General features: G+C 37.7%; 1 protein-coding gene across 6 annotated transcripts in view; it reads right to left on the bottom strand.

Moving 5' to 3' along the window:
- The window catches only part of ANKRA2 (ankyrin repeat family A member 2), a 39634-nt gene extending 14994 nt beyond the window's left edge, over positions 1–24640 (bottom strand). For 4 of the 6 annotated variants that reach the window (XR_013167190.1, XR_013167189.1, XR_013167191.1 and 1 more), the window contains exons 1-8: positions 24084–24636; positions 21939–22334; positions 21130–21288; positions 18127–18192; positions 12638–12735; positions 12015–12140; positions 11669–11735; positions 11079–11159 (exon numbers count right to left, since the gene is read on the bottom strand). Coding sequence is in view for 2 of the 6 variants with exons in the window: in XM_077139476.1 (XP_076995591.1) it covers positions 1173–1291; positions 11079–11159; positions 11669–11735; positions 12015–12140; positions 12638–12735; positions 18127–18192; positions 21130–21288; positions 21939–22227 (1005 nt within the window). In the remaining 4 variants the exon portion in view is untranslated. Of the gene's footprint in view, positions 1–989; positions 1292–9916; positions 10399–11078; positions 11160–11668; positions 11736–12014; positions 12141–12637; positions 12736–18126; positions 18193–21129; positions 21289–21938; positions 22335–24083 lie in introns of those variants that run through there. The other 2 variants (XM_077139476.1, XM_077139477.1) reach the window with 2 other exon arrangements.
- Positions 24641–24745: the final 105 nt, after the last annotated feature.

Genomic DNA, 24745 nt, shown 5'->3' with positions numbered 1-24745 from the left:
CAAATGCTGTTTCTGCATCATCTGATTTGATCATGTGGTTTTACTGCTTATTTATTTATTTTTATTTAATAACTGCATCCTTTAATGGAAGGAATACAATTATCAGATAAAGAGACCAGAGGAGAGAGGGCAGGTGATGTTTCTGGAAGACAGTTAATGGCATACAAAAATGGGGTGAAATAGTCATGCAGTGATTATTGTAAAAATACAGTACGTTTTAAACATATTTGCACCATCAACTCTCAACTTTGAAATCGTATTTACACTTTTGTTACAATCTTGGTTAGAGAACAGTTTTTCTTTGAAAGCTCTGGCCTAATGGCAAATGAAAATTATGGATGAATTCATAGTCCCATGAGGTTTTTAGGCTTCATATTTCAAAAGGAGGGTTCCAGCTTCTTTTTCATTCACAGATTTTGGTTATGAAAAAGTATTTAATTTTTCTTTTTAAAAAACCGAAAATCTCAAGGATAAGGAGAAAAGGGGAGAGGGGGACAAAACACTACTACACTGTATTCTTATTTTACAAACACAGAGAGCCACAGCCCTCTGCTTCGGGGCCAACACTGGTGGCTGAAGAAAAAAATCTCACTAATGATTGTTTTTAGAAAAACAAACAAAAAACTCCACAAAAACTCAAACCGACCTGATCATGGTGCAATGACCTAGGAGGCTCACCAGCACATGCCCTGCCTCTCCCACCCTGCCTTCTGGCCCCAAACCTGAAGAATATTTTTTTAAGGGGGGGCATCTTTGGCTGGTGACCAGGTTTCCTCATTATCAGTGAGGAGAGGCAGGGGCCCTAAGCCAGGTAGCAGGGGAGGCAGGTGCTGGTACCAGGAGATAAGGTAGGCGTGGGGCTGGCAAATGGCCTCAGGCCAGGCGGGACACCAGGGTAACTGATTTGATTTATTAATATGGTGTATTACATTAATTGAGTTTCTTGTGTTGAACTAGCCTGGAATAAATCCCATTTGGTTGTGGTGTATAATTCTTTTAATGTGCTGCTGGATTCAATTTGCTAGTATTTTGTTCAGGACTTTTGTATCTACATTCATTAAAGAGACTGGTCTGTAATTTTCTTTTCTTGAATACCTTTGCTTGACTTTGGTATTAGGGTGATGCTGGTCTCATAGAATGAGTTAAGGTAGTTTTCCCTCCTCTGCAATTTTTTAGGAGAGTTTGAGTAGGATTGGTACTAAATCTTTCTTGAATCCTTGGTAGAATTCACATGTGAAGCCATTTGGTCCTGGACTTTTCTTTAAGGGGTGCTTCTTTTTTTTTTTTCCTACTTTAAAAAAAATTTTTAAATTAAAAAAAAATACCAAAAAACACCAAACAAATGCAAACATTCTTATTTTGATCATTCCGTTCTACATATATAATCAGTAATACACAATATCATCACATAGTTGCATATTCATCACCACGATCATTTCTTGGAACATTTCCATCTATTCAGAAAAAGAAATAAAATGAAAACAGAAAAAAAAATTTATACATACCAAACCTCTTACCCCACCCTTTCATTGATCACTAGCATTTCAAACTAAATTTATTTTAACATTTGTTCCCCCTATTATTTATTTTATTCCATATGTTCTACTCGTCTGTTGACAAGGTAGATAAAAGGAGCATCAGACACAAGGTTTTCACAATCACACAGTCACATTGTGGAAGCTATATCATTATACAATCATCTTCAAGAAACATGGCTACTGGAACACAGCTCCACAGTTTCAGGCAGTTCCCTCCAGCCTCTCCATTACATCTTGGATAACAAGGTGATATCTACTTAATGCTTAAGAATAACCTCCAGGATAACCTCTTGACTTTGTTTGGAATCTCTCAGCCATTGACACTTTGTCTCATTTCGCTCTTCCCCCTTTTGGTCAAGAAGGTTTTCTCAATCCCTTGATGCTGAGTCTCAGCTCATTCTAGGATTTCTGTCCCACATTGCCAGGAAGGTCCACACCCCTGGGAGTCATATCCACGTGGACAGGGGGAGGGTGGTGAGTTTGCTTGTTGTGTTGGCTGGAGAGAGAGGCCACATCTGAGCAACAAAAGAGGTTCTCTTGGGGGTGACTCTTAGGCCTAATTTTAAGTAGACTTGACCTATCCTTTGTGGGGTTAAGTTTCATATGAACAAACCCCAAGACTGGGGGCTCAGCCTATAGCTTTGGTTGTCCACACTGCTTGTGAGATTATCAAGAACTCAACTTGGGGAAGTTGAATTATCCCCCCTTTTCACCATTCCCCAAAAGGGACTTTGCAAATACCCTTTTACTCACTGTTCAAATCACTCTGGGATTTATTGGGGCATCACTCTGGACAAACCCACAAAATCTCATGTCCTACTCAAGGTTCCATGTACTTATGGTGTTCAATTAAGCTGTCTACATAAGTTATATTAGGAGATGCACTAGTCAAAATATAAATTTTGTACCAAATAAACATTTTTTCCTTTAGTCTCATACATGAGGTAAAATTTAAAAATATTAATTACCATCTATTTTTAGCACCCTGCAGTAATGACATTCCTTTACTTCCTCATGCAAAAACATTTTTTAAATTTGTACATTTAGTCACTGTCATTATACACTCTAGGCATTCCTAGATTATACCATCTCAGTCTTTATCGTCTATCTTTCTTTCTGATTTCATTTGTGCCCCCAGCCCTCCTCCCTCTATCATTCTCACATGCAGTTTCATTCAGTGTTTTAACATAATTGTATTACAGTTAGGTAGTATTGTGCTATCCATTTCTGAATTTTTATATTCAGTCCTGTTGCACAATCTGTATCCCTTCAGCTTGTTATTTGGGGAGCTTCTTGATGAGTGATTCAATCTATTTACTTGTGATTGGTTTGCTGAGGTCCTCTATATCTTCTCAAGTGAATGTTGGTTGTTCATGCTTTTCTAGGAAGTTGTCCATTTCATCTACATTGTCTAGTTTATTAGCATATAATTGTTCACAGTATTCTCTATGACCTTTATTTCTGTGGGGTCAGTGTATGCTCATTCATTTTTCATTTTGTTTATTTGCATCCTCTCTCTCACTCTTGCTCTCACTCTCTTTGTTTTCGTCAGCCTAGGTAAGGGTTCATCAATTTCATTGATTTTATTTAAGAAACAACTTCTGGTTATGTTGATTCTATTATTTTCATGCTCTCAATTAATTTATTTCTGCTCTAATTTTTGCTATTTCTTTCCCTCTATTTGTTTTGGAGTTAGTTTTCTGTTCTTTCTCTCGTTCTTCCAAGTAAATAGTTAATTCCTTATTTTTCCTCCTTCTTCTTTTTTAATATAGTCATTTAGGGCAATAAATTTCCCTCTCAGCATCACCTTTGCTGCATCCTGTAAGTTTTGATATGGCTTAATTTTCATTTGCCTTGAAATATTACTGATTTCTCTTGTAATTTCGTCCTTGACCCACTGGTTGTTTAAAAGTGTGTTGTTCTCTGCAAGTGAAATCATTACCCTACCCCCTATATGGGACATGACAGTCGGGGATGAAAGTCTTCCTGGCATGTGGGATATAACTCTCAGGGCTAAGCCTGGCTCTGGCACCATGAGATCGACAATGCCTGCTACTGTGGAGGCTACTCTTACAAAAGCTTCAACTGGATATTGCTATGTATCAAGACCATTCCTGCCAACTCTAAAGAATACCTAGGGCATTATCTGAGATTCTACAAAGGTTCCATAAGCTATGATTACTTTCCAGAAACCTACAACCTCCAGATGGGTTCCTAGGCCAGATAAGTCCTGAAACCCAGAGGGGCAGGCCTCTCCAGAATATCAACTAGTCCCATTATCCTATCCCATATTATTGACAGTCCTTTCCAACATGAAAAATTCAGAATGGGCATAGCCCATATACCCCTAAAGGTTGGGAGAAAGAGCAAAGGAGAAGGAGGAGGATTTAACAGATGAGTACAATTGCTGAATCATATTGATATTTCTTTTAGTCTCCAGTGTCTTGGAGCAGCTAGAAGTAAAAACCTAAAATTGTGGAACTGTAACCCATACCAAATTCTGTGTGTGGTGTGCTTTGAAATTTATTGCTTTTTTGTACACATGCTATTTTTCACAATAAAAATACAAAAAAATTGTGTTGTTTAGCCTCCATATATTTGTGAATTTTCTGGCCCTGTTTTGATTTCCATCTTCATTTCACTATAATCTGAGAAAGTGTTTTGTATAATTTCAGTCTTTTTAAATTTACTGGGACTTTCTTTGTGACCTCACATATGGTCTATCCTTGAGAATGATCCATGAGCACTTGCGAAAATATGTATCCTGCTGTTGCAGGATGTAACATTCTGTAAATGTCTGTTAAATCTCGTTCATTTATCATATTATTTAAAATCTATTTCCTTATTGATTCTCTGTCTAGATGGTCTATCCATTGATTAAAGCAGTGAATTGAAGTTTCCAGTTATTACTGTAGAGGTGTGTACTTCTTCCTTCAGTGCTGTCAGTGTTCGCCTCATGTATTTTTGGGCATTCTGGCTCAGTGCTTATATATTCATGATTGTTATGTCTTCTTGATGAATTCTTTCTTTCACTAATATATAGTGTCTTTCCTGTCTCTTTTACTTGTTTTACATTTGAAGTCTAGTTTGTCTGATATTAGTATAGCTCTACCCGCGCTCTTTCCCAGTTGTTGTTTGCATGAAATGTCTTTTTCCAACCTTTCACTTTTAATTTTTTTTTCCTTGTGTCTAAAATGAGTCTTGTTTTTTAATCCATTCTGCCAGCCTATGTCTTTTGATTGGGAGTTAATACATTAACATTTAATGTTATTACTGTAAAGGCAGTTCTTTCTTCTACCATTTTGTCTTTTGGATTTTATATATCTTTTACCTTCACTGGTAGTCTTATTTCTACACCCTTCTCCAGAACTTTCCCTGTCTTTTCCTATCTGCCTGTGGTGGTCCTTTTGGTACATCTTATAAAGCTGGTCTCTTAGTCACAAACTCTCTCAGTGATGGTTTGTCTGAAAATATTTTAAACGCCCCTGCATTTATTTTTGAAGGGCAGTTTTGCTGGATATAGAATGCTTGGTTGGGAGTTTTTCTCTTTCAGAACCATGAATATATCATACCACCACCTCTCTGCCTCCACGGTTACTGCTGAGAAATCTGCATATAGTCTTACCGAGCTTCCCTAATATGTCATAAACCACTTTTCTCTTGCTGCTTTCAGAATTCTCTCTTTGTCTTTGACACTTGACAATCTGATCAGTAAGTGTCTTAGAGTAGGTCTATTTGGAGCTATACTACTTGGGACATGCTGCACTTGTTCTCTAAATTTCATGCCTTTCATAAGAGATGGGAAGTTTTCAGTGATTATTTCTTCCATTAGTCTTTCTGCCTCTTTTCTCTTCTCTTCTCCTTCTGGGATACCCATAACATATATATATATGTTTTCCTAGTATGACCCATTATTTTTTGCTGGCACCTAGGCATTTGATTTCCTTAATTAGCTTATTCTGGAGGTCGTTTTCACTCTTTCACCTAGTGTTTTCTTGTTGATTGACTTTGTTCTCTATCTGTTCTTTGACATTCTGTTCAACTTATTCTAGACCTCTAACATAACTTCTGTTTAATTGCTCAGAATATTTCAGCTCTCGTTTTTCTGGTTCTTGCCGTGACTTTATGGAGCCTTTTTTTGAAGAGGATATGCCAGTTTGAAAGGACGTATGTACCCTAGAAAAGTCATGCTTTGATCTTAATCCCATCTTGTGGGAGCAATGGCTTCTTCTAATCCCTATTCAGTACTATAGGTTGGAAACTTGATTAAGTTATCTCCAAAGAGATGTGGCTCAATGAATTGTGGGTATTAAACTTGATTAGATAGAGACGTGTCCCCACCCATTCTATGTGGGTCTTGGTTAGTTTACTGGGATCCTATAAAAGAGGAGACTTTTTTTTGTAGAGAATGGCTTTTGAGAACAATGAGAAAGCCAAAGCAGAGCGCCACACAACCACGAAGCAGAGTCCACTAGCCAGTGACTTTTGGAGATGAAGAAGGAACACGCCCCCCCAGGGAGCTGGAGAGGAAGCTAGCAGATGATGCCATGGTCACCATGTGCCTTTCCACTTGAGAGAGAAACCCTGAACTTCATCAGCCTTCTTGAATCAAGGTATCTTTTCCTGGATGCCTTAGATTGGACATTCCTATACACTTGCTTTAATTTGGGACATTTTTATGGTTTTAGAACTGTAAACTTGAACTTACTAAATTCCCCTTTGTAAAAAGGCCATTTCATTTCTGGTATATCGCATTCTGGCAGCTAGCAAATTAGAACAGAGGGTATCCTCAAATATGATCGATCCCAGTCAGATTTTCCCAGACCAGACAGGCCCAGGTCTGAGGAGGAGGGTATAACCAATATCAAGTTTCCCTGAGGGTGAGTCCCAGCAGGTTGTCAGATTTTCCTATGAAGTCTCTAAACTTTCGTATCCTGCCTAGCATGTGATGCTTGTCAGCCTGCAGCTTCCCACCAGCATAATGTGATGCGGTGCCTTTAATTTCTTAGCAGCCTTTCCCTGCCAGTAGTGTGGCTGAGACAGAGGTGAGGTAGTAGGAGGGCTTAGGTTGCTTCTGTTTTCCAGCCCCTGGGGCCTAAATTCCCTGAAGGAGGGCAGCCACTTGAGCTGGGCCCATCCTCTTTTTCTTGGGGAAGATCCACCTTTTAGGGAATTATCCTCATTCACCTGACTAGTTACTTTGTTTCTCAGACATGCCTTAATTCCGCCCTTGCCTGGAGCACTGCTGAGGCCTGAGAATGCTCGCAGTTCTATCTAATGAGAGTTCTGTGTGGGATCTCAGCCCAGACTGGTACACCATGTATGTCTGGTCACTGATGTTCACCCCAACAATTGTTTCATACAGTTCCTGGCTTTTTACTAGTGGCCCTAGAGAATGAACTACATTCCCTACCTTACTATGCCACCATCTTACTCTGCCTCCAACCAATAAACCTAAATAAGATCTGTAGTATTATTTTAACAGTTTTAAATGGATCCAAGAAGCCCTTTCTTTTTTAAAAAGATTAATCCTTAACTTCAATTTGATGGGTTATACATTAGTAAACTAAAATGAAACATTTTAAAATGGTATCTGATTCTTACTGACCCCCTCAGAATTCAGAAATAAATTTTACTGAGTACCCCAACTTTTCATGACAAAATAGTTATTTGCATCGGTTCAGTAAGAATCTGTTCTCTCTTTTTTTCAATCAGGATAAAATTGTATGACAAGATTGTTCAACCAAAGCTATACCCAGAGGGCCATATTTGAGAATGATGTTCATTTAATGAGATAGAAGTTCATATTAAGGAAGAAGAGTTGACTTTATATGTGGAGTCAATACCTGCAAAACTGTCCCTGGAAAACTAGCCTGGTGCTTGCCTACAGGTCCTACTCTTCCTGATGATGAAGTTCACATCCTAGAAAAGCAGGGACCTCAGCAAATTTTGCAGACCTCAGGAAGAGAGGATATACTTTTATTGGTACTACAGGGGAAAATCTGGTGAAGAGAGTACTTGAGGTTAGGCCCTGTGCCAGTCTGAGTCTGTGTTGGACCGCAAAAAAGCATGTCCTTGAATCTCATTCAATATTGCTGGCTGGGAGCTTTCTGATAGCTCCCATGGAGATGAGACTCACCCAATTGTGGGTATTAACATCTGAAAATGTGACTCCATCCATTCCAGGTGGGCCTTGACTAGAATCCTTTAAAAGAGGAAACATTTTGAGAGAGTCCCTTTTAGAGACACGAGACAGCCACGAACCAGAAAAGCCCACACAGCCCGAGACCTTTGGGAGTAAAAATGCCCTTCGGGAAGCTTCATGAAACAAGAGGCCTGGAGAGAAAGCTAGCAGATGTTGCCATGTGCCTTCCCAGTTGAGAGAGAAACCCTGAATGTCATCCGCCTTTCTTGCATGAAAGTAACCTCTTGCTGGTGCCTTAATTTGGACATTTTTACAGACTTGCTTTAATTGGGACATTTTCTTGGCCTTAGAACTGTAAACCAGCAACTTATTAAATTCCCCCTTTTAAAAGCATTCCGTTTCTGGTATATTGCTTTCTGGTAGCTAATAAACTAGAATAGGCCCCTAACCTCAGAATGGTGGAGCAAATAACAGACTTTTTTTTTTCTGTTCTACATACGTATGTAATCATATGATGATGTTGTGAGTCATATATATGATGATACTGATTCAGTAATTCACAATATCATCACATAGTTGCATATTCATCATCATAATTTCTTAGAACATCTGCATTCAGAAAAAGAAATAAAAAGACAGCAGAAAAAAATTCATACATACCATACCCCTTACCCCTCCTTTTCATTGATCACTAGCTTTTCAATAACAGAGACTTTTAAAAGTCTGATATTCCTTACAAACACTTCTGAATAGAAGGTAATATTTTTGGCCTTACTTGTTGTTCAATACTCTAAGCCTCTAAATTTGCAGAAAAAAACTAAGGAAGCCTATCTGGTTAGACTGCTGCGTGTATGTAAATAATGAGGTCAAATCTAATGAGATCAGCCTTTTTTGTGAATAAGAGTAATTTTGGACATTATTAATGATTCCAAGTCAGGATACTTTCAGAAAAATATTTGAAACTTGCATAGTAGGAAACAAGGGTGGAACATCCTTTCAATATCATACCAGGGAAAAAGCCACCCAAGGATAATCTAGGGTGGCAACTCTCAGAATGAGGTCCCCAGCAGCAGCAGCATCACCTCAGAACTTGTTAAAAATTACACTTCTTGGGTTCCACTCCTAACTGACTAAATCTGAAACTGGAGTTGGGGGCTAGAATCTGTACTTTAATAAGCCCTCTAGGTGATTCTGTTGTGTACTTAAGTTTGAGAACCACTGATCATCATTTCCTATTGACTAAATGTTTCAGCTTTAGTGAAATTACACATTATCATATAGATTTTTGCCTGGTAGAAATGCAAATTCTGTTCAGTGGAAAAGATAATTTTAAAGGTTATGGTTTATGGCCTTGTTGGATATTAACCAGATTCACATCTAATCCAGAAATTTTATCCTGACATTGCCTATAAAAACTTAGCTTTATGAATGCTTTTTGGTTTTAACATCTCACTGGGTTCCTCATTAGTTAATGAGCTGGAAAAAATCTTTGACAAGTGTTTATTTTATATTTATACAAGAATAATATTTTTTTAACCTTTTGAAAATCATTCTTTATCATTGTATTTCACACTATGGTGAGAATGAATGCTTTACTAGGCAGTGGCCTTGGTGGTGGGGGGGCTGGAGAAAGAGAGAGAACGAGCCTCAAAATTGCAAGCTAAGCTAATAAGTTCTCACAAACTAACCCATTTCATGATATCTGCTTTCAGGAGTCTAGGAAACTAAAACACTGCTCTAATTTCATTCCTTGGTATTGCTTGTTTAGCACTTTCTTCCATCCTGTATATTTTCATTAATTCCCCTTTTGCTTAAATTAGCAAGATTAAATTTATGTGGCTTACAACCAAAGTATCATAACTGATTTAACACTTTTAATTCTAAAAACATTTTCCATATATTATCTCATTATTTGAATCCTCACTGTACTTGACATATAAAGGAACCTGATATATAGAGCTATTAATAAACTATTTTCCAAGGAAGTGATTTAGCTCAAGTCTCACAGTGGTCAAATCAACTTCTAGCCCACAGCGCTATCTTCTAGAGTTTAGTGTAAGAGGAGTTCACAATACTCCTTTAATGGAATTAAAGACTACCTGAATTTTATTTAAGAATTAACTTTTCATGAAGGGCTTTTCCTACTGAAAAACTTATTTAAACTAAAATCCCAAAGAAATCTAATGATCTCATGTAATTAAAACAACCAGCATTCAAAAGAAAATGTACTTTATTACACCATTTTGTAAACAATCACACAGTGCATTTTTAAAATTCAACAATAAACTTGTTTTCTATGGATTTATAGCAAACTTCATATAAAGCCAATGAATTAATGTAAGACTGATGACGAGTAGAATAATTTCTGAAAATGTCAAATTACAACACTTGATACAAAGATATATAACTATCTGTACCATAAAAATTTACATGCCACAAAACATTAATTTATAATTTTAAATATGTAATAAAACATTTTTAAAAACATCAAAATTTTAATTTTACTAGAAACCAGTGAATAACTCAGAAGAATATTAAAACTTACTAAAAATCAGTAAATATTGCAACTGAGGTAAAAACTTTATAAGTAAACATCACTATCATTTATCAGGGCTAAAAAGTAAACAGAAGAGCAAACAACATTTTCTGACAACTTTGTCTACTCCTTAATATTTTGAAGCAGCTTCAATAAATGTGACTCAATAACCTGTTGAACTAGAACAGATAAGGCAATCAAGATTACTGAATTACTGATTACAAAACTTTAAGAAACTTATAGAATTCATCTTAACACACCTCATTTTACCCTGAAATAATTTCTAAGTTGCATACCTCATTTTATCCTGAAATAATTTCTAAGTTGCATATACTTATAGCCTGAGGACAATAATGCAACGTAACACAAACTTACAGAAGCTAAAATTTAGTCTGCCACTGACTCTGGCAGTAAATTCTGTAATTTTAACTTACAGAAGCTAAAACTTAGTCAGTGGCAGACTAAATTTTAGCTTCTGTAAGTTTGTTCAAGTTACTGGACTTTCAGTGTTTTTCTATATTTGTGAAATGGAAGGAAAGTCTAAAGTTACAACATTGTTCTAAGAAATAGAAAAAGATCAATTATAAAGCATTTTATAAATAGTTTGTTATGAAAATGGTAAACACATCTTATAAATAGGTGCACCCTTATCTTCCAGTGACTAATTATTTGGATTGATAAATAAAGCCATTTCTAGATTTTGTAAAAATTTGTTGACTTTGCCACACAGTTAAAGTATATACCAGGAGTTAGGTAAATAGGCAATGGTTCATGACTACAAGTGATGAAAATGGCTTTGACTACTGTAATATTTATAAAGCTTTACTAAAATGAAACTTCAGAGTTCTAAAATACTTACCACTTCTATAGCCCAGGGCTACAGCTAAATCCATAGAATTATATCCAGAGTCAGTTTCAATTGTTGGGTCAGCTCCATTTTCTAGATCAAAATAGAAAAATCTATATAAATAAAATTAAAATTTGCATATGTTTATCTATCACTGGCTTACAGTCAAAGTGCTAGACAGATTTTCAGCAAACTCGGAGGATATGTTCAAGATGGTCTGACAAGTATGAAGTACATGGGGTGCACAGAATTCATTTGGGTGTTGGAAGGACATACTCCAAGCAAATAGCCCTCACACTTGAGAGCAGTGGAAACGTACAAACAACTAAAGATGAAACTTATGCATAAAGTTTGTAGACAGAAGAAACAAACAGTGGGTTCAAACATGATTGCTAAGCTGAGAACTTAGGCAAGACAAATGCTCCAAGTGCAGACGTGGCGCATGATAGAGCTACTTCTCACTGGGCAACTCTAAAGCATTAGGTGCCCCAAGAGGTATTAACTCATTTAACAATAATGATTCTCCTGAGTAATCTCAAGGTAAACTAAAACAAAGTCCTCACATGGCATTTTCTAAATAATTTTCACTTTTCTCTGCTTACCTAAGAGCATTTTTACACATTTCACATGATTTCCATGTACTGCATAAAGCAAAGGTGTCCCCCCATTCTGCAAAAGGAAAACATGCTTTAGAGTTTTTCAGGGTGAGCAAGATTAAAATAATTTAATACTATCGTGAGATGTTTTACTAGGAATTGGGCATCTAAAAGTAGGTTACGGTAATTTCAACGCTTTGTGAAGAATACTTAAATTGGAACTAAAAATTGAGTTTTTGACATTAAAATTTAATTTTTTTCATGTATTTAATAAAAGAAATTTTTTCCTTCCACAGCTAAATCAACTCTAGAATTTGTAACCATAATTTTAAAATTGGTAGGGTTGACTCACCCAATCATACTCATTCACATCAACTCCACAATCCAGCAGCATTTTGACAATATCTGTGTAGCCTTTACTACAGGCCAATGATAGTGCACTTTCTCGGCCTTTTCCTAAAAGTTGAGGATCAGCACCCTGGGGTAGAGAGTGAAAATAAAAGACTTTTCAATTCATTTATGCAGAGTATTCTTATTTCTGTCAATAATAATTACCGTTCAACACAATTTAGGTGGTTTTCTGTGGTTAATAAAGAAACAAGGCAAACTCTTGTTTAAGGTAACAAGACTGTTTAGGTGCTCTCCCTGTCCCTTCCATCTGAATCTTAACTATTCTTTCACTGTGGAGCCAAGCCATGCTTCCTCCATGCGAAGCTTTCTCCTCTGACGCTGACAGTACTGCCACACCCACGGCACTGCAGAGGGGCTGAGTATTAAATGAGCTCTCGCTGTTTCATGTAAGACTGGTCTTGCATCCCCAGCTAGGTTGGTTGTTCATGAGAACACGAAGAACTTTTGATATATTTTTGTAACTTCTGCCATTATATATAGCTGGCTAGAGATAGGAAAACTTTACCAGAGACTTAACTGAACTTAAGTAACTATACATATACATATTTGAGGCATTTTCCTTACATTCTGTAGTAGAAACTCTACCACAGCTATTTGCCCATGTGCTGCAGCCCACATCAATGGTGTAAATCCTTCTTCATCCGTGTGATTGATAACATTTTCTATTTAAAAGAAAAGTAATTTTAGTGATCTCATTTAACAACCACATCACCGTTAAAATACTGACACACTAAATGTTGATTATATCACTTAATGACGTTCACTTTGTGACTTTTGTTTGGTGAAATCCTATTAAGTATTATTTCAACGTGTAATCTGAACGTATTAAAATGTACCTCAGTGTATATAGCTGGCTTCATACACCATATTATTAGAATTAAAAACCTCAAGAGATGATAAAATGCTAGGTATAAGGCAATCAACAGAACACTGGACTTGGAATCAGGAGACCAGAGCTGGAATCCTGGTTGTCACTTTTCAGCAGTGTGAGCTTGTGTATTTGGGTATGTATCTATTACCAGCCTATATGTAAATTTTCCCCACATGCCCATTTCTCCAATACACAAATGATACTTTGCCTACATCAATGTATAGGTGGGAAGATCACAATAAAAATGAGAATATATGATAGCCTTACATAAATGTATGATATTATTATAAGAAAACTCTAAAATCTTTTAAATCTATCTTCAATTCTGTAGCTAACACTGCTGCTTCTGAATTCTCTAATTCTTAGAGTTTGCTAACTTAATATGTGAATAAAGACTGAATAATCTGAAAAACATTACCATGTAATTCCTTTGAACCCCATTTTATTCCCTACACTTAATCCATTAGGTATCAAGTCCACATTTTTCCCCCAAATTTATTTAGCTGATGAGCACCAATGCTCCAAATATTTATAATTAAACAGAAAGAAAATGATTAAGTAAGCAACCTTTCTTACAAAAGAATGAAATTATGGAAAAAAAAACCCACAAAACTTTTTAACATGCTACCATCCATTCAATAAAAGTGTTGGGACAACTAATTTTTTGAAAAATGAAAATAAAAATTAAGCTTGATTGTTTTAGCTCGCTAAGGCTGTCAGAATGCAATATACCAGAGATGGACTGGCTTTTATAAAGGGGATGTATTTAGCTACAAATTTACAGTTCCTCGAAGGAAAGGCAGCTAACTTTAAATCTCTAAATAGAAAACAACAGATATTTTTTCACCTAACGATGCTCATCTGTCCTGCATACAATGCACTAAATCTTTCCATATACAAAATACATTCATTTCATCACAATATCACAAAAGCCTTTAATCATTCTAGTAAGAATACAAATACAGTACCAACTCAAAAAGAGTACAAATCCTCATCAAAGACAGTTTCAGGCAGGGTCTGTCTTAAGGCAAAATTCTCTTCTGGCTGTGGACCTGTGAACTTAGAGCAAGTTACATGCTTCCAATATACAAAGAAGGAACAGTCATTGGATAAACAATCTCATTACCATAGGAAGAAAGTGGAAGGAAAACAGGAGTCACCAGAACTCAACAATTCTGAAAACTTATAGGGCAAATTCCATTAGATTTCAAAACCTGAAGGTCATGCATCCTCTGGGCTTTAGAAAGCGGCAGCCCCGCCCTTCCCAGGGCCACACAGCAGCCCTGCTCCCTCCAAACGCTGGGAGGAGGCTTGACACTGGGGAACATTAGTGAACCACCTTTTTTTTGGCCCCACCCTCCTCAAGCATCTGGGTGGCATCTGGAACCTCTGCCATCTCCAGGGCACTCACTCAACCCGTCAGCACAGTGGGGTAGGAGCCAGACCCCACCCTCTCCGAGGCCTGGGGCACAAAAACTTTTCCTGACTCTGAGGCAGGGGCCCAACCTCCTCCTCCAGGGCAGACACCCCCCCCACGCGCACAGGTGGACCTACTTTCCTGACTCTGAGGCAGAGGCCCACCCTCCTCCTCCAGGGCAAACTCCCCCCCCACGCGCACAGGTGGACCCACTTTCCTGACTCTGAGGCAGAGGCCCACCCTCCTCCTCCAGGGCAAACTCCCCCCCCCCACGCGCACAGGTGGACCCACTTTCCTGACTCTGAGGCAGAGGCCCACCCTCCTCCTCCAGGGCAGACTCACCCCCACACACACAGGTGGACCCACTTTCCTGGCACAGGTTTCTTGGCTTCAAACCCTAGCTTCCATAGTTCTGCCTCTCAGACCGTTTGTCCTTCAATTTCTTCTTTTCCTGTCCCTTTTAGTCCAAACTGGCAGTGGTTCTGTCTACACAGGTCTCACAAAAAATGTGATGTGGAAGGCAGCATACAGGGATCAAACCCATCAGCCAACAGGACCTTCTACAAATCCTCTCTGGATAACTCCATCTCTGACCCTGTCTTGTCTTGTAAAGGCTGACTGGTTCCATGTTGGGTTAAATTCTCACATGGAGCACTATTCTCTGGGGTCTCATTTTTTGGAAACCCAGAATTTTCCAGACCATCAATTTCTGGTTTGTTTGCACCCAAAAGTTCAGTCCTTCATCTATTCCATTCTTGTCATTTTTCAATATAAGCTACAAGGAGAAACCAGGCTGTATCCTCCACATTTAGCTTGGAAACGTCACCAGCCAAATATCCCAGATTGTCACATTAAAATTTTCTCTTCCATACAGCACCAGGAATCAATTTTTTAAAAATATTTTTATTGAGATATCCTCCCATACCATCCAAAGCATACAATCAGTGGTTCACAATACATTTCACAAGGTTGTGCAATCATCATGATCATTTTTTTGAAGATTTCCATCACTCCAGAAAAAGAAAAGACAAAAGAAAAACTCATACATCCCATACCCCCCCACCCCTCCCTCTCACTGACCACTACTGGGTGTTAAAACCTAAGCAATTTTTTGTTTAGACCACTATTGGGTGTTGAAACCTAAGCAATTTTTTTTTTACCCTTTATCCCCTCTCTATGTATTTATCTTTTGTCCTTGTTTTTTTTACTCATCTGTCAATACCCTGCACAAAGGGAGCATCAGACACGGTTTTCACAATCACACGGTCACACTCCAGATGCTATATAGTTATACAACTGTCTTCAAGAATCTAGGCTACTGGGACACAGTTCAACAGTTTCAGGTACTTCCCTCCAGCCACTTCAATACACCATCAACTAAAAAGGGTATCTCAGCTACTGAAACTTCATTTTGTCCCTTTCTTTTTCCTTTTGATCAAGAAAGTTTTCTTGTTCCCATGATGCTGGGTTCTGGCTCACCCCCGGGAGTCAGGGAATCATGTCCCACGTTGTGGGGAGGCAGCGAATTCACCTGTCCAGTTGGCTTAGAGAGAAAGGCCACATCTGAGCAACAAAAGTGGATCTCATAGGATGACTCTAAGGCATAATCATAAGTAGGTTTAGCTTCTCCTTTGCAAGAATAAGTTTCTTAGGGGTGAGCCCCAAGCTCAAGGGCTCAGACCATTGAATTGGTTGTTTCCACTGCTTGTGAGATTGTCAGGAATTCCCTAGATGGGGAGGGTTAATATTTCCTCCTTTTTCCCCAGTCCCACAAGGGGACTTTGCAAATATTTTTTTATTCCCTGCTGCAATTACTCTGGGATATGTTGGGGCATCACACTAACCTGTACAAACCAACAAGATCTCACTCCCTATTCAAGGTTCCACGTAATTATGGCGTTTGAGTAAACTGACCCTACAAGTTAAATTAGATAATGTGCTACCAAAATATAAATTTTGTGCCAAGTATCAGGAATCAATTTTGCCAAACTTTCTGCCACTTCAAAACTGGGATTGCCCTCCTTCCAATCTGCAACAGGAGTATCTTTAGAGTCCATATTTCTACTGAACTGTCTCTTCAGAGCAATCTAGGCTTTCTCTATCAAGCACTTCACAATTCTTCCAGAATCCTTCCCTATCCATTAAAAAAGCCATTCTAACATGTTTGGTGCATTTGCAAACACAGGAGTACCCCACTTCTCTGGTACCAAAATGTGTTTTAGTTTGCTAAGGCTGCCAAACTGTAATACATGAGAGATGGACTGGCTTTTATAATGGGGATTATTTAGTTACAAATTTATAGTTCCTCAGAGGAAAGGCAGCTAACATTCATTTGGGTTTCTCTGTCATTTGGGAAGGCACACAGCAACATCTGCTGGTCCTCTCCTAGCTTTCCCCAGAGTGTGTCCTGTCTGCATCTTCAAATGTCTAGGACTGTGCCAGCTGTGAACTCTGAGCTGTACTGTGCTGAGCTGTTTCCTCTCTCTTCTGACCTCTTCTTTTAAGCCTCACTCATTGCAGAAGGCTCTCCCGAGCCGACTGCACATGTAATCAGCCATAGGTGAATTTCACATGCTGATGATTTAAGCCCAGCACAAATGAACAACTGGGCACCATCACCTGGTCAAGTTGACACCTGAACCTAACTACTACATGGATCATTGCTTCTTTACACCAAACATATCCCATATAGATCAAAGATTGAAGTATAAAAGAGGAAACCAGAGAAGTTCTAGAATAAATAATGGGTAAGTTTTTATATAATCTAGGAGTGGAAAATTCTTTGAATGAAAGATATAACACCCAGATGCCACTAAGAAAACAACATATATATTTACCACTTAAAAAGTTTAAACCTATGTTTAAAAACGTCATAAAGTCAAAGAAAAAGTGACAAATTGGGAAATATATATGCAATATAATAAAGAATTAAGTTCTTTCATTTAGAAAGATTTCATATAAGTTCATATATAACAGACAGTTCACACAAAAAGAAACTCAAATAGACCACAACTTAAAACATATAAATAAAACTACCATGAGATTGTAAACACCCATGAAATGAACAAAAATCAAAGTCTAATAACAACCTGTGTCAGGAACTCTCAAATTCTGGAGTGAGGTCACATATCTGGCAATTTATATCAAGAGTAAAAGTTCTCATACCCTTTGATCCAATAAATCTACTTGTAGGAATTTACCCTATGGATATATTTTAAAAGAATGCCAATATCACTGCTACTTAATAGCAACAAACTGGAATCAACCACCACCAGAGAGATTAGTATAAAAAACATATACTATATGTAATATATGCAATACAGTGCAAAACTGTGGAACTGTTAAAAAGAATGAAATAGATCTTTACGTGCTTATATGGCAAGATCTCTAAAACAATAAGTAAAAAAGCATGATAATAAAAGCATCTATATTTTCCCTCTTGTGTGAATAATGAAAAGCATAAATATACTCTGACACATAACCCAAGACATAAATAGAAATATTCTCAAGGAAAATTTTCTAGAAAGATAAGAAACTTCTAAGTGTTTGCTCCTGGCAAGAACTCTGGGATAGTCAGGGAAGTTATAGGTTTTATACTTTATATTACTTTAAAAACACTATTCATTGGGTTATCTGCTGGGTGGGATCATGTAACTATAAATTTTAATTTTTATACTTTCCTTATTAAAATGAAGAAAGAAAAATAGCAAATATAATAATTCTACTAAATTTGTTTTAAATAAATTTTTGAAAATAGATGATTACCTTGTTCAATACGAGTAGCCAGATAGAGCATCTCCCCCTGAGCAGCCAGTTGGTGAACAGACAAGGCTGAAACAATATGACAGAAATGCTTCATGTACATATGGAGGGTGCACTTACAGCAATCCATGGTTTCCGTTTGTCAGGAAATTTTCTTTTCAAGACAAAACTATAATTTTATTGTCTAAATATATAATACAAAACATATATTAATATAAATACCCATTCTGTAACTGAAAATTGTTACTTATGTCCATTTAATATAATTCTGATATCTGCAAAATGATATTATGAATAAAATTTGTTCTAAATAAATGGTTTAGATCATTTAATTTTAAAAATGTTATCTCTATTACCAAACGCATGAGTAAGATAAGTCTAAAAGACATTAGAGCCTTGTTTCTTTGTGTTGATTGAATAGATTAAAATCCTGAAACTCTTAATTTCAAGACATTCTTTCTTAACATTAGGAGTATGGTCATAAATAGAAAAATGACCTTGAGAGAAAATTCTTGAATCTAGGCCTAGTCGTGGCTAACTAGTTGTGCAACCTTGGATAAGTTGTTTTTTTATTTTAATTTTTTAATTGTATAATATAACAAATATACAAGGAAACTTAAGAAAAACCAATAGTTTTCAAAGCACTCTTCAACAAGTAATTACAGGACAGATCCCAGAGTCTGACATGGGCTACCATACCATCACCTCAGATTTTTCCAACTAGCTGCTCCAGAATATAGGAGGCTAAAAGGGACATATTCTCTTTAATCATCACAATCGACTTTTTTTGTGTGAAAAATAACAAATATACAAAAAAGCAATAAATTTCAAAACACAGCACAACAATTAACTGTGGAACAGATTTCAGACTTTGGTATGGATTACAGTTCCACAATTTTAGGTTTTTACTTCTAGCTGCTCTAAGATACTGGAGACTAAAAGAAGTATCAATTTAATGATTCAGCAATCATATTCGTTTGTTAAACCCAACCTTGTCTGTATAACTCCACCATCAACTTTGGTCTTTCCATCCCTTTCTTGAGGATTGTCTGGGCTATGGCCATTCTAACTTTTCAGGTTGGAGGGGCTATCAATAATATGGGATAGGGAGATGAAATTAGCTGATGTTCTGCAGAGGCTGGGCCCTCTAGGTTTCCGGATATACTACATCCAGGGACCCATCTGGAGGTTGTAGGTTTCTGGAAAGTTACCCTTGTGCATGGAACCTTTGTATAAACTTACATATTGGATTGGCTAGAATGGTTTCCGTTACCTTGGATAAGTTTTTAAACAGTTTTTTATCTGTAACGCGAGGGATGAAAACAGATGATTTTTAGGTACTTCTGTGCAGGTCAAAAATTCTATAATCAGAATTCCTTCAGATAACATATTTATTATAGGACTGTTGCCAAAAATGCACTATTCTATGAGATTTCTCCTTAAAAATTAGCATCACTTGATTCTAGACTTCAGTCAAGGAAAGCAATTGGGAGTCATATGCAAATTCAAATAAGTAAACCAGAAATGGCCAATAGGTGGTGGGAGTGAGTCATAGGGGATGAGGAAGACTTCTTGATTAAATGCCACAGCACACAATTCGAAAATCAGGAGAGATTTAATGTTTCCAACGTAAAGACACATATTTTACCACACTTTAGAATATATATTTAACTAATAGTCTCAAAAATACAATTATTAAGTCGAATTGCTTCTAACTGGTTCTATTATTTTTTCTCATTAATATATTTATACTGTATAGAATATTTTCTAGTTTATCATAGAAAAACTTCAATTTATTTTATTTCTTCTAGAATGAGTCTACGTGTTTTAAAAAGTAGATTCAGAGTTATAAGAATGGTGGTTTCATATTCATGTTAGTATATTCAAATTCAAAATTATAGTAGAAACAATTCAGCTTTCACTCCAAAATCAGTAGTTGATCAGTGATCTTGTTAATAAGTAAAATGTGAAACTTATACTCCACAAACCCCAAAAATGCTATGGTGCCTGGATTTGCTAAAAGTTCACAAAAACTCAGTTTTTACAGTAAAACTATACAGGTCTTCAAAAGTTAATATTTCAATTTACTCTCAACAGGGAAACCTAAGTCGAGAAATACTTAAATATTTGGTAATATAAGAAAAGGTTTTTTTTGTTGTTGTTGTTCTTAATGATATTAAATATCTTGAATAAATATTTCTCCATTTGCTTATGTCAATAACAGCATTTTCAGGCACTTCTAATAGTTTATATTTCTACAATACCAGTTTTAATCAAACAAATACATAGATTCAAAACAAATATGAGGCGGGCCGCGGTGGCTCAGCGGGCAAAGTGCTTGCCTGCTATGCCGGAGGACCTCGGTTCGATTCCCGGCCCCAGCCCATGTAACAAAAACGGAGAAACAGAATACAATAAAACAAGAAAATGTTTAAAGATGTTTCCCTTTCTTCCTTCCTTCCTTCCTTCTATCCTTCCTTCCTTCTCTCTGTCTTTCCTTTAAAAAAAAAAAAAAAAACAAACAAACAAAAAAAAAACAAATATGAAGAATCTCAAAAGATTATGTATGCTAGAAGACACTGATTATACACTTCAGATGGACTGTATGGTATGTAAATTTATTTTAATAAAGCTGCTTTTAAAAAAGCTTTTGAGTAGCATCATATGTATGCATGTATACAGGTATGTATGTATGCAGATATGCATTAATTCATTATTCATATAGGATAGTAAAAATAACAAATAGCAAAATATCTAAATCATGAAGATAAATTATTAACATGCAATGTCATAAAACAGATTAATACGATAGAAATATTCCTGTATTCATATTTTTTTAAATCATTTTTCAAAAAGAAAAGGTTTTTAAATTACTGAAACTATTAGGACATCATTTAAGTGTTCAAAAGCAGAATATGCATTTAATAAAAACGTTACATGGCTAAACACCAGAAATCATTATATCAGTAATAAGAATATTTTAATACATCAATGGCAAATACTTACAATTTGCTAACAGAGGTGTGGTAGAGACCTCATTTCCTCTGTGCTTGTTGGTTAAAGTAGTTGACTGCTTTATGGGTGAGAAATGCTTTGTTGTAGAGGGAGTGTAGACATGTCTTACTTGAATTCCCGGAGAAGGAGATGCATGGATATTGCATTCAGCTAAGAAAAGTAAATGAAATCACATTAAGACAATATTCTAAAAACAGAGCATTTCAATAAAAGCTCTAAGTCTATATTAAAAAAGAATACATGAGGAATAACAGCTTCAATTTAAATGTTTATCAAGCGACATTAAATTATTTTTGCCATATAGAGTACCGTAAGTGAAAGTTTCAGGAAAAAAAATTTGTATTAATCTTGAGCAATTTTATTCTAAGAGATCACTTTTATTATTCAGAGGATCATTATAAAGTAACTCTACAGCATAATGACAGATTCCACTGCATTAAAGCAGATAAAGCTAAAACAAATTAAACATCTATGGAACAGAGACTTAAGCTGATTCACTTCGAAAAGTCACAGGAATCTTATTCTTGTTTGATGTGAAAAGGAACAATGATAATCTAAGTTGGAACTCTATAAATAAATAAAGCTTAGGCAAGAAATAATGAAAAAATAACATGCACTTCCTCTAAAATAGACATTTACACATAATCTGAAATTATTTAATCTTGGTTTCTATGAGATTCTAGAAAATCCAATTAAAAGATGACTTCTAAATTCTCTTCCCAAACTCAAAATCTCATGATTAGAAAAACAACAACAAATAAACAAAACTAAATGCAGACATTTATACCATAACTTTCAACCTTTAAATAGGACAGATGCCACCTCCAGGTCAGAGTTAACCTGATCTTGGATGTTTTTACTATCCTCTTCATTTAAGGACTTCACAAAGCGAGAACACACGTTCATATCAAATCGGTTAGGCAATATGAATTTCATTTCCATGGCAACACCCTGGGCCGATCCTTCTTCTGAATTTGAGTCCAGTGGATGTTCTATTTTAATGTCTGGCATGCCAGTTAGACTGTAATTGCTCGGACATTCTTCCACTATCAGCCGGGCTCCAATATCCAGATTTGCTGACGTAGCCATGATTTCAACTGTAGTTTCAATAACTAAAAAATTTCTTCATGGTTTCCTCTTGGCTTTAAAGAGCTGTATCCAAAATATTCTTGAAATCTGTATATATTTAAAAATACCTGAAATCAAAGCATTAAAAAGTTTAAAAAATTATACTAAATTAGGTTAAGGGTATACTAAATTAGGTTAAGGGTATACAAAATAATCATTTCCAATAAAGTACTCCAAAAGATATCTCTTATAAGCAACCTGCTCTATCAATAAAAATATTTCTATTCTAATAGAAAGCACACAATGTTCGGAGATAGAGAAACCCGGGTATGAATCTAAACTCCACCATTTATTGCCACGTGAACTCATACAAGTTACTTAACTTTGCTAAGTCTCAGCATCATTTGTAAAATAAGGCTATCACCATTAACTTCACAGGATCCCGGGAAAGACCAATTAATAACAGTCAACCCCATCACTGGTTCCCAGAAAATTTAAATTACCTTTTCTCCCTTTAATACACCTAAACATTGCCAAATGGAAAATAAAATTTCACGTTCCCACTAGTCTCTTACCTGAAGTTTACTTTTTAACACTTACATAAGTGGCTCTCAGTGGGGATTTAAGAAAAGACAGAAGTCATGCTATGACCAGTTTATTAACATTGTTACCTATAACGTCCATGAGTCCTAGACAGGGACAGGCCTTACAAAGACTTGGTTCTGGGGAACTGAAGAGGAATTAACCAGTTTTTGTTTGGATCAAATATTAGCAACTTAAGTTTTTAAGGACAATAAAATAGATTATGGACTGGTTTCCTTTTCCTTAGCATCTCTAGGGCATTGGGATCAAAGCGTAATTTTTGGATCTCACATTTTTATAGTAAGTATTCAGAACTAAGAACTACTGAAAAGCTCCCCCCCGTCAAATATGGAGCGTCAAGACACGAACTCAATAAAAGGCTAACTCTCAAAGCATCTCTTATTGAATCATTCATTATTACTTTAAAACGAATTTTTCGTTAGGTACTCACAGGTACTTCTCTATGGACTTTACCATGATTTTAAGAGAAATTTCATTACTGTACCTAAAACTGCTCCTAAAATAATGAAATCAAGACATATAATTGTCTAAGATATATTCACCTGAGACAGGAATCAAATTAATAACATCCAGCAATTTTTTTCATGTTAGGGTTTACTGCTACTTTAAGACATTTTGAGAGGGTGTAAGGCTGTTCTAAAATTGGAATTAAAAGAGAAAACTACATTAGGATGACAGTGGAGTAGGGGTCAGCAAACCATACATTTACAGATGGTCACTATCCTCAGAACAAGTAGGGAAGGTTAGCATTATGTTCTCCAAGACAGAAGGAAAGGGAGGTTGGTGCATGAACTCTTCTGACTCCTACTTGCTCACCCTGTCCATCAGAATTAAAAACAGCACTAAACTAATCCAATACTTCCCCTGAGCAGTGGAGGATGGGGTGGGGGCGGGGGGTGGGTTGAATAACTAAATAATAATAATAAAAGGTAACAGGTAACAACGTTAACACACTCTAGAAAAGGAAAGAACTGAACCCAAACAACAGAAAGCGACTCGAGTGGTTCCGTGGAGGTGGAAGGGGAACGCAGAGGTCCTTGGCACTCAGGTCCGGCTGTGCTGTTTCATGCCGGGAGCACCAACCACCCAGCCGTACCCACGGGTGGGCCACGGGCAAGCCCCTGAGCTCTTCCAGCTCTCTGCGTATAACCCTACTTTAGCGTTTACAATTTTCTTCAACTTTTCCATTCAACCCCCCCCCCCCAAATAAAAAGCTCCTCTGTGACAGGGAAGACTTCTGCTAACGCTTGCAACAGCCCAGCACCTGGGCCTACCTGGTGCTCAATGAACGCCTCCCGACTTCACCTTTCGCAAGGCCTCACACGTCTGTGATTCTGAACCGACTGCACGCGCCGCTGGACGTCGGATGATCACAGGGGGCTGCTCCTTCCCAATCCTATAGCAGCGGTCCCACCCCGCGCAGGCCGGTCACGAGCGTCGTTCGAGACTCAGGGCATCCGGCAGGACGCGCGGGGCTGCAGAGGGCGTCCGCGGGGTCCGCGCCGCTCCAGACGGCCTCGGTGCCATGAGCCGGCGCCTACGGGGACGCGCAGCCCCGCGCTCGGGGGGGAGGCGTGCCCGACGCCACCCCAGGAAGGAAAGCAGGGCCAGCGCCGGCGCCCAGGACGGGAAGGGGAAACCCAGCCGAAATCGGGCCAGGCTCAGCCCGGGGAAGGGAGGGGCGGCGAGCCCAACGAGACAGTGCGTGCCCAGGGGCGCCTCCCAGGGGCCCGCCCCGCAAGGAGAGGAAGGCGCCGGGCCACGAAGGCTGCCTCAGGGCGACAAGGTCCGGCGTCCAGGACAGGCGCCCGCGGGCGGGGAACGGCTGCAGGGGCCGCCGGCCGGCCCTGCCCGGCAAGGCCCAGGCGGTCCGGCACCGGGAGTCGGAGACAGTCGCTCAGCCGCGGCGGGCCGGACCCCAGACCAGGGGCGGGAG

Source organism: Tamandua tetradactyla, chromosome 21, assembly GCF_023851605.1.
Source record: "Tamandua tetradactyla isolate mTamTet1 chromosome 21, mTamTet1.pri, whole genome shotgun sequence".
In the NCBI taxonomy this organism is placed as follows: Eukaryota; Metazoa; Chordata; class Mammalia; order Pilosa; family Myrmecophagidae; genus Tamandua; species Tamandua tetradactyla.
Note: the sequence above shows the minus strand (reverse complement) of the source record. Positions and strands in the feature narration are given on the sequence as shown.